This window comes from Lissotriton helveticus, chromosome 8, assembly GCF_964261635.1.
Source record: "Lissotriton helveticus chromosome 8, aLisHel1.1, whole genome shotgun sequence".
Lineage (NCBI taxonomy): Eukaryota > Metazoa > Chordata > Amphibia > Caudata > Salamandridae > Lissotriton > Lissotriton helveticus.
Genome location: NC_136069.1, coordinates 498,153,731 through 498,171,052, shown reverse-complemented (window position 1 = coordinate 498,171,052; position 17,322 = coordinate 498,153,731). Strand labels below are relative to the sequence as shown.

General features: G+C 45.7%; 1 protein-coding gene across 1 annotated transcript in view; it reads right to left on the bottom strand.

Annotated features, from left to right (window-relative positions):
• The window catches only part of LOC144773762 (protocadherin-8-like), a 63,393-nt gene that overhangs the window by 34,065 nt on the left and 12,006 nt on the right, over positions 1–17,322 (bottom strand). The window contains exons 3-4 of the mRNA XM_078658886.1: positions 15,510–15,637; positions 11,404–11,669 (exon numbers count right to left, since the gene is read on the bottom strand). Of these exons, the coding sequence (XP_078515012.1) occupies positions 11,404–11,669; positions 15,510–15,637 (394 nt within the window). The remainder of the gene's footprint in view (positions 1–11,403; positions 11,670–15,509; positions 15,638–17,322) is intronic.

The window sequence follows — 17,322 nt, the reverse complement described above, 5'->3', positions numbered from 1 at the left end:
TCTTCCATTGGCTAGCTCCATAAATGGAGGCTAGCCATTGGAAGAGAGAACTGTCCGTCATTTCCCGAGGCGATTGGTGGGCGTTCCCGACGATTCTTTCCCTCTCCACCCTTTTCACATCGTCATCGCGGCCGTGGGCGGGGTTTATTTTTTTTTGGCGTCCAGGTTTGTTTTGGCCATTCCGCGGCCGACCGTGTATCTTTGTGGTAATGTTGACAATATGCTGTGTGGCTTTAAAAACAGAATTCACACTGTACCTCCATCACTCCACCCCCCCCTTTGCATTACATACATGGGTTAGACTTATAAAATACATGATCGGCGCCGTGCCTTCCCGCCCCCCTCCCGCTGTCCGTTCCCGCCCCCCCCTGTCCGTGTGCCCGAAAAACATGTTTTAATGCACGCTGATATATAGATTTTAATGCCCCTTTATTCACCTACACATTATTCGTGATATTGTATTTGTATCTTTGTGGTAATGTTGACAATATGCTGTGTGGCTTTAAAAACAGAATTCACACTGTACCTCCAACACTCCACCCCCCCCCTTTGCATTACGTACATGGGTTAGACCTATAAAATACATGATCGGCGCCGTGCCTTCCCGCCCCCCTCCCGCTGTCCGTTCCCGACCCCCCCCCGCCCGTGTGCCCGAAAAACTTGTTTTAATGCACGCTGATATATAGATTTTAATGCCCCTTTATTCACGTACACATTATTCGTGATATTGTATTTGTATCTTTGTGGTAATGTTGACAATATGCTGTGTGGCTTTAAAAACAGAATTCACACTGTACCTCCAACACTCCACCCCCCCCCTTTGCATTACGTACACGGGTTAGACTTATAAAATACATGATCGGCGCCGTGCCTTCCCGCCCCCCCTCCTGCTGTCCGTTCCCGCCCCCCCCCGCTGTCCGTGTGCCCGAAAAACATGTTTTAATGCACGCTGATATATAGATTTTAATGCCCCTTTATTCACGTACACATTATTCGTGCTATTGTATTTGTATCTTTGTGGTAATGTTGACAATATGCTGTGTGGCTTTAAAAACAGAATTCACACTGTACCTCAAACACTCAACCCCCCCCTTTGCATTACGTACATGGGTTAGACTTATAAAATACATGATCGGCGCCGTGCCTTCCCGCCCCCCCTCCCGCTGTCCGTTCCCGCCCCCCCCCCCGCTGTCCGTGTGCCCGAAAAACATGTTTTAATGCACGCTGATATATAGATTTTAATGCCCCTTTATTCACGTACACATTATTCGTGATATTGTATTTGTATCTTTGTGGTAATGTTGACAATATGCTGTGTGGCTTTAAAAACAGAATTCACACTGTACCTCCAACACTCCACCCCCCCCCCTTGCATTACGTACATGGGTTAGACTTATAAAATACATGATCGGCGCCGAGCACGCATGCGCATCATCTACCCATTTTATATTTTATACACTGTGTGCCATATTCTCCTAAAAGGTAATGTGGCTTTGTAACGCATAAAACAATATACTAGTAAACCTATGTACCTGTACTTGGTGCATAATGCGTTTTACTTTTGCATAATGCAGCAAAGCAGCGTGCACAGTATTTTCTTGCGGCGACACCCTGAGGTTTCAGGTAGCTGTTAGACCATGTCGGGAGGATCTGTGTCTTCCTGTCAGGCAGCAGCAGGCCCAGGGGGGGCTTTCGGTTCTTGCCTGGGAGGGACGCAGCCTGGAGGCCCAGCTCTCCTGAGGTCACGGTGTGGTGTACAGTGGTTGTCGTGAAACACATGAAATTGCCATATAGGGACCAGTGCCCACTAAACAGGGTGCGGCTGGCCTCACTGCAGGTGTAAAGTGAGCACGACCCCGAGTGCTGTGGAGTGGAGTGTGACGTCAAAGTTCAGGTCTGAAGGGCGGAGTCAAAGCTTTAACAGCAGCAATATTTAAAGTGCCGCCATAACTACTGGAGTGAAGTGATGTGTCTTTGGGGTTGGAGGGTTGTGCGGCGATGTCCAATCAGTGCCGCCTGTAACCACCAGTGCAAAGCTCTGTGGAGGTCCCGGGTATATCCCTTCAAAGTGCCACCCGTAACTACCGCTGTAAAGTGCATTGGGCGGGGATAGTCATTGAAAGTGCAATGTAGAATGTAACGTGGAGAGGGTCTGGATGTTGAGTGTGACATGAAGCTTGTATTCCCTGCATAGCAGACAAGTGGTGTCCAAAGTCTCGCTGCAAGAACTGTTTTTTGTTGCAGGTTTATAAAGCATGAACTCGACCTGAAGGTATCGGAGCGCTTTACATTAGCACCAGCTACATTACACAGTCAAGGACACATTCATTTTTTGTAGCTACAGGGAGAGTGAGTGTTTTGCCCAGAATCACAGGACGCTGTGCCAACTCTGAGACTCCAACACGGTTCTTCAGATTCAAAGTCAACAGTTTTGTCCGTTAGGCTACCCCCCACCTAAAAAAAAAAAATAAAGAGGGGAAATAAATAAGTGAAAGTGGAGCTGATAAAAAAGTTGGGGCGGTTAATCCTTAAATACATTCGGCAACCTATTAATAAATAGCAAAGTGCATATGGGTGTGATCTCGAAATGCCACGGGAACGTTTAGGAGACTTTAGTCGAAAAAATGTCCTTTAAAAAGCAGTGGAAGGAAAGGGATTCCCTGCACTTCGGCTTCACACTATAAGCGTACCGCGTAATGTGTGCTAACGTGTTCATCCGAAGTGCAGCGGTGTTGTCTAGTATAGTATTTACGGTTGGAATGAGTTGAAGTGCAGGCAACATCTGTACACACAAAATGACCCGGGTATATTGATCTAAAGTCCAGTGATTGTGCACGAGCTTAAATTGAATTAGTGTGTGAATTTAAAGTGAAAATCAAATGAGTAATGTGCTTTGAACGTGCTGCAGAGTGTACGTTTAAATACGTTACTGAATAACGCGCAGCTGACATAGGTGCCCTTACGTGCAGAAGGGTGTATTCGAGTAAAGTGCTGTGAGAAGGGAGCCAGGTCCTCACCCAGAGGGACAGTGCGTCCATTTAAAGTGCAACAAATAATGTTTGAGGGTGCAGTATGTAAAGTGCAGCACGGGTGCATGATTTTCGAACACAGCAGGCACCTCTTGTGCTCCGGTGATGTAGTAAAGTGCAATTGAGGAGTGCCGTAGGGGGTGTACAGTGCAGCGAGGGAGTATAAGAGTGTACTCCGCATTTAGAGTACGCTGAGCGCGTGCATTAATCGTGCAGCTAGCAGGGTTTCGTTTGCAGTGCAAGGGTCGTTGCTGACACGTCTCTGTAGGGCACATCAATTGTAGTAGTTGCAGGTCGTCGGAAGAGGATACATTGCGACGATTTTGGACTACCATATTTGAGGAAGCCTCATCTATTGTTTGTTTTTCAGGTGTGGTGTGAACCAAGATCTTCTCGTTCTAGTAATATCATATATTTTGCTCTTACTTATAGGGCGTTCAGGCAGCCCTCTTCACCCATTGGTCTGCTGTTGTGCCATTCACACTTCTCTTCTGCTCGCTGCTTTGAACCCCCTGGCCCAGCCCACTTCAGCCATTGGCTTACTGCATCCTGAGCGAGGGCAAAAGCAAACCCTGTCAAAATGAACACATCCACACACAAAGTAGCACCCCCCAGGGGCCACTTTGACACTGTGTTTGTTTAGAGAAAAAATGCGTGTTTATATTTTTTTTAAATATTAGTGAAGGCCTGGCAACTTCCACGGCGGCGTTTTATGCAATCGATGGCAATACAGAACAACTATTAACCAAACCCAAAGCCTGGAACCCAACGCTAGATGGATTGGCTTTGCTAATGTTTGCTTTCCTATGTTGCCCATTTTTTGCAAAGCTCCAGTTACACAGAAGTCCGAGAGAGATACTCTGCGCAGTTTCTAACCTTTTCTAAACCTCCAGGCTTGTCCTCAGTCTCCCTCTGTGTGCAGTGAGTCCCCCCCATGCTTGTCCTCAGTCTCCCTCTGTGTGCAGTGAGTCCCTCCAGGCCTGTCCTCAGTCTCCCTCTGTGTGCAGTGAGTCCCTTCAGGCCTGTCCCCAGTCTCCCTCCCTGTGCAGGGAGTCCCTCCAGGCCTGAAATGAGACTCCGCCTTTGTGCAGCTAGCTCATGCAAGTGGGTTCTAGCCTGCACCAAAATAACAGATACAACTTTGTTTTGTTTTTTCTTGCCTTCTGCCTTTTGATTGTGCCTGTGCCTGTTCCCGCCCCCCTCCCCCTGTCTGTGTGCCCGTTCCTGCCCCCCCTCCCGCTGTCCGTGTCTCCGGCCCCACTTGTAAATGCTTGTTTTATTTTTGCAGTATATTTCCTTGGGAAAGCACATGTCTGTAGTTGCATTTGGGGAATGAATCTCTGAAACTGAGATCTGTTTTGAATTTGGGAAGTGCTTCTCTTAGAGACAGCAGCATAGTGTGGGCTATGAGAGCTGTGTGGGCTGTGAGAGCTGTGTGGGCTGTGAGAGCTGTGTGGGCTGTGAGAGCTGTGAGAGCTGTGTGGGCTGTGAGAGCTGTGTGGGCTGTGTGGGCTGTGAGAGCTGTGTGGGCTGTGAGAGCTGTGTGGGCTGTGAGAGCTGTGTGGGCTGTGAGAGCTGTGTGGGCTGTGAGAGCTGTGTGGGCTGTGAGAGCTGTGTGGGCTGTGAGAGCTGTGTGGGCTGTGTGGGCTGTGTGGGCTGAGAGAGCTGTGTGGGCTGAGAGAGCAGTTGGCAATGTAAATAACAATGCCATTTATTTATAAGTAAAAAAAAAAAAAGAAATGTCATGAGCAATGCCAATAGCTCTAACTTTTCCAAAGGCGAAACCATTGCATTGTAAATGCTTGTTCAATTAGTTGCCATAAAATTTAACCTTTAAACAACTAAACTCGACTTCATTCATTGTGTGGCTATTTTAGTCTGTTCTAATCCGAAATGGGAATTTTACAATTGGTAACGCTATCTTAATCAAATCTACCTTATATATATATATATATATTTTTATTTTTTTTCATTTGGGCAGGGGGATGAGCAGGACCCCTCCTCAAACCTTTTAAAATCCCCAGGGACTCCATCCCCTCGGGCCAATCTCTTTTTTTTCTTTTAATAAGGAGGGGGTTTGTGCTGCCCTTCTCCGTAAGCCTTTTTAGTTCCTTAGGGACCCCATCCCATGGGACAGATAAACTTTTTAGGTTTCGCCCTGGGCGTAGCACTGCGTAAGCAGTGCTCCGCCCAGGGCGAAATCTTATGTCCTACATATGGAGCTTTGGTCCCGCCTCTGTCTTCCATTGGCTAGCTCCATAAATTGGAGGCTAGCCATTGGAAGAGATTGGCTGTCAATCACGCTTTCCCCGTGAAAACGCGATTCGGGGGCGTTTCCGTGTGTTTTTTTAAGTCCCGCCCTCTCCTCTTCCCATTGGCTGGAATTTTACCTTCCAGCCAATGGGAAGGGGAGAGCACGAAAAACACCCCCCCGAATTCCTACAGGGCGTGCTGTGCTTTCAGTCGACAGTCTGTGTATAACACTCACCCTGCGTGCATCATATGTTACCGGGGAGCCAGTGGTAATTACATTACCAACGAAATGTATTGCATTACTCCGTAATCAGTAATACAATTTATCGTGCTCTGAAGAAAATTAGATTGGTAATAATAGTGCTTAGGTAGACTTTTGTATTTTCCCGATCATTTGATTCAAGTCTAAAATGCTCATGGAATGCATTAGATTTTGGTGATCCTAAATTAAATCATTAATACCTCCGTTTAATAGCATTAAAATATTTCCATTCTAAGATGGCCGCTATGGCCCTTCACTTTTGCCCAGCTTTTGTGTTTGACCTGTTGCATGCTTTAGATTCCTATCTTGAATGTACGTCATCAGCTGACTTTTTAGTAATTCTTTCATGCACGTTTATTTTTGGTCAGTTTTAGATGGCGTAACATATATTGTCGACACGGTTCTGTGTAGCCTATTGCATGTTTTAGATTGATACACTATCGTTTCATGCCGTTTTAGTCCTTCGTTCATGTCTTCAGGTGTCAGGTTCCTCGGGGAGTCTGCCACGCAATTAAAGCCTTGAGGACTGAGTCAGTAGAACGGAGAGATGACCGAGCGTGCCGAACAGAGGAAGGAGTGTGCGCATCTCTCGACCAGCATGCAGTAAAGCAGCTGAAAGCAGAGCAGCTAAGTGTAACTGACATCCCTGAAGAAATGTATTATAGAGCATGTTTCCTTCATAAGTAGCAAAGTGGTATAGTTTGTGTTACTCTGAATATGCCTTTCGTTATTTTGCTTTTGGGAGATACCGTTTTTCGTTAAATCTACGCAAATCACCAAAACCCTTTGTGTTTCTTGTTATTTAGGGCAGCGGGTATTCTAGTCTTCTGCATGCGTAGCGCGTGCATGTCACCCAGGGCTCTCTTCTGTGAGATTGAGTTGGGTGGTTGCAAGCAGGGTCAGTGGAGTGTGAATTTCACCCAGAGCTTTGTACGTTGGGATTACATGGCCTGGGATACATATATATATATACATACAGCTGATTTGAGGAATGTAAACAGCTGCTCTGCTGCTGCTCGTTTGTTTGGCCTAATGGCTAGGGCCGTAGACTTTAATGTTGGGGAGCTGCAGAACCATGTTCAAGGCTTGCTTGGACGTCTCTGAATCTCCCCCAACCTACAACAATTTGTTTCCTCCTGTAATGCAACAGGCGGTCATGTAAAGCACTGTATGAAACGCAAAAGGCTGTCAAAATAAGTATCTCTAGGCCCCCGCTCAGGCCATTGGTTCTCTGCTTGTGATAAACTGTGGGCGTAGGCCGGGGGTGCGAGGTTCCTGCTGTCTTTCCGTCATGTCTGTTTGATGCGGGCGGTTGTTAATTAGGCACAGCTGTGGGTTGGGTCTGGCCTCGTAGGATTGAAGTAAGCCTGACTTGAAATCTCCCAGTTCGTCCATCGCCCGTAAGCATTTACACAGCATGCATAGTCCGGCACAAGTATGAGGGGTATGCAATCACGATGTGCTTGCCCCCTACAAGCACTGTTATTGTGGGTGCGGGCGCATGGGGGCCGGCAGGGGTTCCGAAACAGGGCCCTCTTTCTGCAGTGGGTGAGGAGTTTGCTGGATGGTTGTCTGCCAAGGGCTGGGGGAGAGCACAGGTTCGCGCATGTGGCTCCATGCTGCGTTGCACTTGGGTGCCTACAGGCAGCATCTGAGTTTTACTCATGTGGAGTTCGGGCCCCGTTGGTTGTTTGTTCATTCTCCTGGCACCGCTCTAAAACACTTGGGGTCAGGATGAAAGCAGCAGTCCAGCCCAGACAAAATAAATAAATAAAACAATAATAACCTTCACTTGTCCCCCAAGGTCTCAAATGTTTTAATGCATGGGCAATATGGGCGCTGGACACACCCTAGCCTTTCTGCGGGCCACATGATGGAACCTGCTCTGATATGCTCCTCGTTGTTTTGGCTAAAAACCACTAGCAGGGTTCAAGGCCCTGTCTCTGCTGCGGTCCCTCTGGTCCGTTTGAAATGCCCTGTCCAGTGCACCAAAAGGTGTCATGCTGCGAAGACTATTTTAGGGGGTTTGCCTTCTCATGTACGTGTTCGCCTAATGTGAGGCCATACATTAATGCTTTGCTGCACTTGCTGCCATCTTGTGATCGGGGCCGCATCTGCATCTTCGGCGGTGGCAAGAGTTGGCATAACAGCATGGGGGTTTCTGAACCTTGTAATTTTATAAACGTCCGTAATAACAGATGTTGGTGTTTTACAGCTCTTTGGTCATCTAAGACTGCAAGGACTTCCCGTCCATGCTGGCCCTGGAAGGTGCGTCCCGACGGGGGGAGGGGGGGCTGTGTGTGTGTCTGTGTATGTGGCTCTGTGTATGTGTGTGTGTGTGTGTGTGTGGCTCTGCGTGTGGCTCTGTAGGTATGTATGTGTGTGGGACTCTGTGTGTTTGTGTGTGGCATTTGCGAGAGATTAAGCTATTGGCATTGTAAATGACAGTGCCATTTATTTATCTATTTTCAAAACCAACACTTAAATAAAAATGTTGTCATTTACAATTCCAATAGCTCTAACTTTTTCAAAGGCGAGACCGTTGCATTGTAAATGCTTGTTTTTTCTATGTAATGGCTACAGGGCTGTATGGACCCCTCCATGAGCATTTTCAAGGCCCCAGTGACTTCATCCTCCAGGGTTGAGGTCTTTTTTTTCATTTGATGAGGGAGACATGGGGCCTCACCTCACTGTGCTATATAATGGTCCCAGGGACACCATCCCCAGGGACACTGAGTTGTTTCCTGCCTGGATAGCACTGAAACTCCCTGCCAGCACTCTCCTGGGCAGGGAAAACTGGGTTGCTCCCATTTGGGGTGTATATTTTATTTCACAGAGGATCCACGGAGCCAACCGATCAAAACATAAGATATAATTGGATGCCATAACATCAACAATGATGTTGCTGCAGCCATTTTAGGACTCAGGGACTCAGTCCTCAAGCCTACAAAGAGGTAAAAAACAAATATTGGGGAGCAGGGTAGGAATACCCTGACCCTCTTGGCCTGGTATGGGGAACCTAGAGCGACCCCCTTCTGGGGCCAGAGATTTTTTTCCATTAATAGGACCGCAGATATGCAATGGAACCAAGGATCCGCTGGCCTGTTAAAACAAAAAATAAAAAAGACAGGTTTCCACCCTTTTCAATTTTAATCCCCCCCTCCCCCACGTGGGCCAGGGTACAGGTTTTGTATCTTTATTGAAGCCATTGCAAGGCCCCGGGTTCCCCATTCCCCAGGGGCCGCATCATTATGTATAGGGGAGGGGGGAATGTGGACCCCTTCCCGAGCCATTACATGGCTCTGGGACTCCATCCCCAGGGGACTAAACAAAGAGCAAAGTGCTGTGTTTGTTCTGTTCCCTCCTGATACACCCAGAGCAATTGCAAGCAGCAGGGGAACCACCAGCTCCTCTGCCTGCACCCATTCTGGGTGCAGCACCAGCCGGATGCTTTGTTTGCTTCCACCCAGCCGGAGCAGCTTTTCTTTCTTTTCATTGAAGAATTGGACACTTTGATTCCTATACGCTTAATTTGTAATGAAGAACTATCAGTACATATGGGGTATTCTGACCGTGCCGTATAAATGATCTACTTTAAATGCTGTCTTTTGTTAAACTTTTGAGGTTAGGAGTTGGAGTGCGTACATATGTTTTTTTATTTGGTTTTTAATATGGTTTGTACAGATGCATAGGTACTTGGACAAGTCTGATGGATGGATTATTGAATTGAAGTGACGAGCTCTTCTTACAAATGATTCTGAATAATTACTCACCTTTGAGAATGTGCTGTATAACGTTTGAAATTTTACATTTATAAAGCGTGACATATGCCCCAGGGCATTTTGGTGCTAGCGTCTGCAAGAGAAACTGTGCTGAAAATGGCTAAATACAGGGAAACTACAGAGGGAACATAAAGAACCTGGTTTTGAGATGTTTTCTAAAAAACGTCAGATTTGGCAGGCATCCAAGGTGCCAGGTTAACTGATTCCAGGCTGACAGGTGGAGTAGATGAGCCTTCTACCACCCCAGGAAGCCTTGTGAATTTTGGGAACATCACTGTGAAGTTGCTTGTCGAAGGCATAGTTTTGGAGAGTACCAAGAGAATGTTCTCATTAGGTATTCTGGGCCAGTATGCTAGAGATGTATGTGTTGTGCACAGAGTTTTGACAGCCACTCTCTTTTTTGGCTGGAGCTAATGAAGCTCCTCCAGGGAATTTGAGACTGGTTTGAACTGTCTTATGTTCTTGAGGAGGCGTGCAGAGGTATTCTGCACTCTCTAAAGTTTCTTAAGGGAGCCCTACAGCATGCCCAAGTAAAGATCATTGCAGTAGTCTAATCTCAACAGGACCTGGGAGATATTGACCACTTCTGTTATTCGAGAGGGATGAAGGGTAGAATGTTCTTCAATGGTTTTAACAGAAAAATAATCTTGCTGGTCCGTTCAGTAAAGGAGAGTTTAGAGTCTAAGATTGCCCTAAGATTTCTCACTTTGGGTACCGGAGTGGGTAATGTTTTTTACATTACTTGATATGCCTCATTTGAGATTGACGTGAGTTCCAACTTTATAGGATTAATCTTCCCATTTTGACTAAGGGTGAAGAGACACAAATCAGATATGGATATGATCCCACACGTTCCTGTCTTACTTTATTGAGATTATGCCCACTTGGGCTTTATTACTTGAACATGAGTAGCACAAATATAGAAGTTTGTTATTGATATAAGATGAAGATATTACACTTGTGCATGTTACAGAGGATGATGGAGCATCAGCCTTTGAACATTTGTGCTTATTTGTATTTGACTTATAATGCTACTCCCATTTCCCAACTCAGGACGTTAAGGGGACCATGGCATAACAATTGATCTCAGACACCAGCGATTACACAAATATTATTTTTGTTTATGTATTTTAAATTAATTCTATAGCTATTTCCATTGTATGGTAATGATGGGTTTGATCTGACAGATATTGACTATTGTGTCTTCATTTCAGTTGTATGATGAAATGTACACTGCAAGATGGCGCCCATTTTAATAGTTGAAATGTGCTGCCCAGGTTCAAACCTGTGACCATGGGGTTTAACATTGAGCCTTGTAAGGGTTTCGTTATTCCATTCAGCTAACACATCCTGGCTAAAGTTAGTAAATAAGATAATTTTTGATGCACAAAGTAGACCATTAAGATATTCATGTCTGCAACGATGATATTGTGTGAAGAGCAGTGGAGCAGATGGTGCATGCACAAAAGCGGAGGAGTCTAATGAAGAAATGTAGATCAGGTGATAAAGACTGCAGTCTGATAAGGCGGGTCTTGTTCAATTTGCGCCAGAAATAAAATGACCACCGCTCCAGCCAGCATTAAAAAATAAATATTTTATTAAAAAATGTAACATAAAAAAATTATATTTATCTGAAAATGTACATTCAAAACAATATATACATCAGCAGCTAGATGTCAATACAGCCATGCCTCTTCAACTTCCACAAATTTAGCAAGAGTTTGATCTATGGTTTACATTTTACGACTTTCTTTGAGCACATATATGTACATAATATACAAGAAGTGTTTCACGGTGCAATGGAAGCCAATGAATTTATGTAGTGGCCTCAGTTCGACACATTCTCTGAACTTGTTATTTTTTTCACCTGCGTCAGTAAGTCACAACAGTAGCTTGATAAACATGCCATAGTGCAGTCAAGTGACATGTTTACTGGTATGAGAAATCCTACTTATAAAGATGTAGCTATTACTAAAGTGTTCAAGTTTACGGTGGATTCAAGAGTCTGTGAGGAGTGCTGTAATTCTTGGCGCCCTCTTTGTAATGTTGTTGGTGGTATGGAAGGCGCTGGGCTCACTAGCACTTTTTCGTAGACACTGTTGAGTCTCACGCTCCGCGCGATCTGAACATGGTAAGAATCTCGCAGGTGCTGATGCTGCACGTGGCAGCCTTTCTCCTGGATTTGATGGTGGTGCTGATAGACTGGAGCGTAAGAGTACGTACGCATGTGTCCATTCTGGTGCTGGGCTGAGGAGCAGTGGCCTCTCTGGAACTGGGTAGGTGGGTATCTGCATAGACTACCTGTGTGCTCGTACATCCTTCTTTCCTCATGCACTAGACCACCTAGAAGAGACAGGAGAACAAGGATATTATTTATGGAACAAGCATCAAGGCAATTGTCAATATTAATGCATAGGCAGAAGTGATAGAGAGTGCTGAGAATGGAAATTATCCTATAGCTAAGAAATGCATCTCTAACAATGAGATCGTGCTCTATAGATTATCAATATGTCCATGTAGTGTTCACGCTACATGAACATAACAGGGTCAGAGGAAGCATGTATAACAGCAATTATTAAATGGTGGTTTATTGCACTGCTGCCATATCGCACCAGCTACAGATACTATACAGACAGGTAAAAAGCCCCAAACACTGTCCTAATAGTGAGAAATGTGGAGGGGAGACTGCCCTCGTCAAATGTGCTTTCAAGAGTAGCAATACATTCTCAGCTTTCTTATACAATCAGGTCCTTGAACTCAACTTTTATGCTTCATGGGAGTGAGAAAGGATTATGCCATGATGCAGTAGGTGCACACATCGAAAGAGGAATATGCCTCCAAGGACGCTTTTTATGCAGGAAGATGCCCTTTCCTGCACAAAAACAATCCTGCGTGCAACACAGGCATCCTTGTTCCATGTTGCAAGGGTGCCTGCATTGGTGCTAGGCTGCCAAATGGGTGACAGCACAAGGGAAAGGACTGGAATGCTCTATATTGCCATAAATATGGTGCATTCCTGTCACACAGTGCAGCACAACAAGGTGACTTGCTGAGCTGCACCGCGTGACTTTTTTGTAAATGAGCCCCTAAGTGTGATCCACGAATATAGCCTGCTGCCGAGGGCTATATCAGTTGTTAAAGGCCCTGAGCCTGAGTTATAGGCTGAACTGCAGACGAGGGTCTGAGGTAGAAGAGGTATAAGGCTATTAGAACATTCCATCCACTAAGGGGAAAATGTTCTAAATAAAAAGGAAGAAACAAAGACAGAAATTGGAATGTTGGAGCAAAAGGCTTAAACCAGCCATTATGAGCCCGGAGAGACTCAGTTGTCTTCAATGGAGATCTCAACCATCCAATGTTCTAATATAACTTTATATAGCATACCGTAGCAGGCTATTCTGGCCATTAAAGGCCTGCTCCAACAGGACAAGGAAGCAGGGCTGTAGTGGCCGGTACAGCCCAGCTATGGGGGGCTATAAAGCTATTAGAATATTCCACCCATCAGGGTAGAATGTTCTAATTAGTAAAACAAAGGCCTCACAGAGCTAGAAGAAGTTGAAATCTCCTCTTCTTCAAATCCTTTGTCCACAGCTAATGCTGTGAGTGTTCTACAGCCGCATGCATGGCCACGGCTGTTAGCTTTTGAACATTCACAGCTAAATCTGTGAAAAGGGAGTGAAGTCAGTCTCTGGTTCTCCTTGGCTTGGCTGAACTGCTTTAAGGAGGTCAGCCAAGCCAGGGAGACTCAGGAGCTAAGCAACATTCAACCCTTCCTCCATTTGAAGCCAGTGGCGGTCAGTGATTTTAAGAGGGAGGTGAGGCGCACGACTGGACACACATACACACGCACACAAACACATCCATTCACAAAACTCATTACCAAACATTCATACATACACGCACGCACCAAACCTTAATTTGTTTTAAAAACACACGTATCTGCAGCTCTGACTCGGAGGTCCCAGGAGGCTTGGGACTGCTGCCTTCCCTCATTGGCTGACCTAAGGAGGTAAGGCTGCAGTCCCAACATCATCACAGTGTGGGATGGGGTCAGTCTGTGATGAAGTGTCACTGATGATACTCGACCCTGAGCACTTCAGGGCTTAAAACTAAAGAGCCCAGGTGCAAGGCAATCAGTGACGCTACTCCTCGTCATTGAGAGGAGGGTTTCACGGACCTTTGCTGAGCTGAGGAGGTCACGTCCACAGGAGCTTTGACTTCCTCAGCCCAGAAAATGTCAGCTAAGCCTGCCAGGAGCCTGCGCATTTAGCGCATGTCTGGCTCCTGGCTTCATGACCTGAAATTGAACAGTGACTGTCAAGCTGACCTTTGTTCAGCCTGACAGACACTGTTCATGAGAGGCAAAAGATGGGAGGGGTGTGTGGCCTCTCAGCCCCAATGGACCGGCTGCGGCTGTCTGAAGCCTTAGTACCACCGAGCTACAAGAGGACGGAAGAGTAAAAGCTGAGTATGTCCTCCTGCATGGCCTCTGCCTTCCTTTTTCCTTTGCCTAATTCATATATTTTTGAGAGGCAGGGGAAAGAGAAATGCAAAGGCTGTATTGAAAGCAGTGGGCCAATACCAGTTCATATAGGCTGCTGCTGCTCCATTATTTTCAATGAAGCTCTCAACATTCAAATGTCCTAATAAGCCAAAAGAAACATGTTCACACTAAAATGTGGTTGAGCTAGAGTTGCTATTAAAGAAACTGGATTGACTTTTAAAGTCACCTCAGTGTGCACTACTCACAAATCCTACCGCACTAGCTTAAGAGTACTCTGAACCCCTATGAAAGTTCAACATCAAATTCATCAACTTTAAAAGGTTATACCAATCCTCAAGCAAGAACTTCACGAAACAGGTATCCGAAAGACTCGAAAAATCCTGGCTATAAATAAGTGAGCCCACATTCATATCGGGCCCTCCAGACACAGGAAAAACGTTACTCCCTAAATATCATCTCTGACAAACAAGCTACAACTATGCCAGATCTTCCTTTGCCTGACACCACTGACACTCTACAATGCCACTTTTAAGCTTTTCAGAACCAAATGTTGACAAGTATGGTGCACTATTGCGCACGTCTGAGAGTGCGCCAAGTATGTGAACGACACACAAGCAATCCTAAAGAGAATGCAAACCTTGCTACAACCTACCACACAGCTGATGTCCACCTCAAATCTCAATGGACTGCTATATCATCATGGGAAAGTCAATATATGTTTAAAAAGCTGAATTTTAGTGTCATTCCATTCCCATCCTTTATGAGGAAGGAGTGCAAACAATCAGCGAATTCCCTGCATGAATGCTTCCTTCAAACATGGACAGGGTGAGCTAGGCCGCGCAAAGGACCACGTTACTAGCACGGGTCAAGTCTTACCAGTTTACTCCTATCCTCTGTGTGCCAATACTGTGGTTACTTTAAAGTGTGGGAATCTGAAAACACACAGCACTAGGCATTTGTGTAGCGAATGGATGGTCCTTTAGTGAAAGAAGCTATTAAAACAATTTCTTCTATGTATGAATCTTGTGGGAGAATGGGCATGCTACCCACTGTACTAGTATGCAGCTCGATTAACATTCTGCTGTGACTTGACTAATCTCTGAAAACAGCATGCACAAAGGCCCCTGTTGTGTATATCTTATCTATTGGTAAGGGTATTCTTATAGTACCAGCCGTACACATATTGCAGTATATTGGATTGTTTCAGAACACAGTCAAGGATGTGCATGCCTAAGACACGAGACCTTCATTTGCAGCTCAGTGCTAAATTTGAGGCAATGGGTCAATGGAGCAATTATATTGCCGTAGTAATGAGACACAGTCTTACACCTGATTTAGGCTTTTCCGCACTTGCAATGGATATAAAATGCAGTAATGGTCTTTATCGCAACCTACTCACAGTTGTGATCAGAGTAGTTACCTTACCACCAAGTATTTGCTGGTAGCAGTGCTCAAGGGTTTTCCTGATATTTAATTATTGATTAAAAATTACATTACTATTAATAAACAGAATGCAACATTTATTGCATCCCCTAGCAAATCTAAAGAAGGGCAGTGGCATTGTGTAGTACCTACAGGGAGTTGTGTCCATATTGTTAGGGTGTATGTACTAAAAGGTGTAAATCTTTTGATCCCCTCCTTTTCAGAAACCATAATGGGTGAGCCCCCCTCACACCTACCAGATTGCTGTCTGAAGGTCTCCTCGGGCAGCCTCTTCAGCCCCTCTGCATTCAGGTCTGAGTCGCTGTCATTGAAGTCGCTGTCGCCTCTCCCGCTGTCCTTCGCACTGAACTGATCGAGGTGACCGCTGGGAGAAAATGAAAACAATCACTTGAGCACCGCCATTCCTCAGAGCAGGAGTAATGCAATTTCCAGTGCCCCTCCAAGAGAAGCTGCAGTAGGCCACAGCCAACTGAGGCTCTCTGATGCCTTGGGCGGACCAATGACTATCAATGACAATTGCAATCGTTTTTGTGGTTTTCTGGGACGCTGTAATAATTCCAGGCTACTCTGCTTAAGGCTTATGTGTCTTTCAAGTTGTATTTTTGAAAGTGTTCACTCGCCTAAAATGTGTCTAGTGTTTCTAATGCAATAATTTGATGCATACTTTTACCAGATAGACCATGTTGCACGTACGATCAAGCAAAAGACACACAGATGATGGACGTAATGCAGAGCAATTCAGACATTCACCCCCAATCTATAGACCTGGGTTAAATCCATTGTTATTTTGCTCACATGCCACCCCAGTTTAGATCCAGCCATATGCAAATCAGTCTTGACTCTGTGCCTCATGTGAACAGTCCAGTCCGAACTGCCAAGCCAGGTCCTCCCTGGACCGGATCCAAGTATCCTGGGATCGGTTTCGGGGCATCACCCAGGCTAGCTTGAATCCAGTGACACAGTGAGCCCGGGACCCACATCTGGGCATACCCAGCGCACTTAGGGCGAGAAAGCAAAAGACACACAGATGATGGAAAGAATGCAAAGCAAAACAAAACAAACATGCCACTGGAGTCAAGCTAGCCTGGCTGATGAGGGGCAATGCCCTGAAACCGGTTTCAAGGCGTTTGTTTCCAGTCTAGGAAGGACCTGGCCTGGTGGTTCGGGCTGAAATGTTCCCATGGGGAACAGGGTCAAGACTGATTTGCACATGGCTGGGTCTGAACTGGAATGGCATGAATAGCTAAAAAAAACAATGGATTTGGAAAAGCGCGTTCTATAAGGAAGCGCGCCATTAGGACACAGCCCCCCAGGAACCCGGCCACGCCCTCCCGACTCCTCATCGAGGTATTGGGCGTGACTAAACAAGAATTACTTAGGGGGCAACGTCGTGACGTCACTTCCGGTCGGACAAGCAATGAGGGGGGAGGAGAGGGTGGGGGCCTATTTAAGGCAATTTGCCCAGGCCCTCGTCCTCTTCTCCTTACGGCGCTAGCCCTGTGAGCAGGGGAATTGCGCCTTGCATGGTTCTCAGTTGGTTGGGGGACACGAGCCAGAAGGCCCCCTAGTGCTGGAGCAATAGACAACTTCTTTGTGTATATAAATTGTGTTCTGTCAGACTTGCTGATGAATTTATGACCAATTTAAATGTAAATATCATATAGATAGAATTTGATAAATCCATATCGTATGGAATTGTATTAATTATATATTGTCATGTTTGTGTGATGCTTTGTAATAAACAAGGCCTCTTTTACCCACTGCTCTGGTCATCAAGTATTGATTTGTGGGTTCAGACGGGGCGGGCCGGGAGCCACCTGGGGGGTACGGGAGCCACCTGGGGGGGTACGGGTCCTATAGGCCCAGATCTCTGTATTGGGGTGATTTGTTTAAATTGTGCAGCATTCTGTCCATCAATTGTTCTTTTTGTGCTCCTATGAACAAGAACTCTTCCCTTATTGTGTGTGGGGAGATGGACAATCTTTGATCCTGGACACAGAGACATGCAATAAAAATAGTTGGTATAAATTCTTATCATAGGAAGTGCCA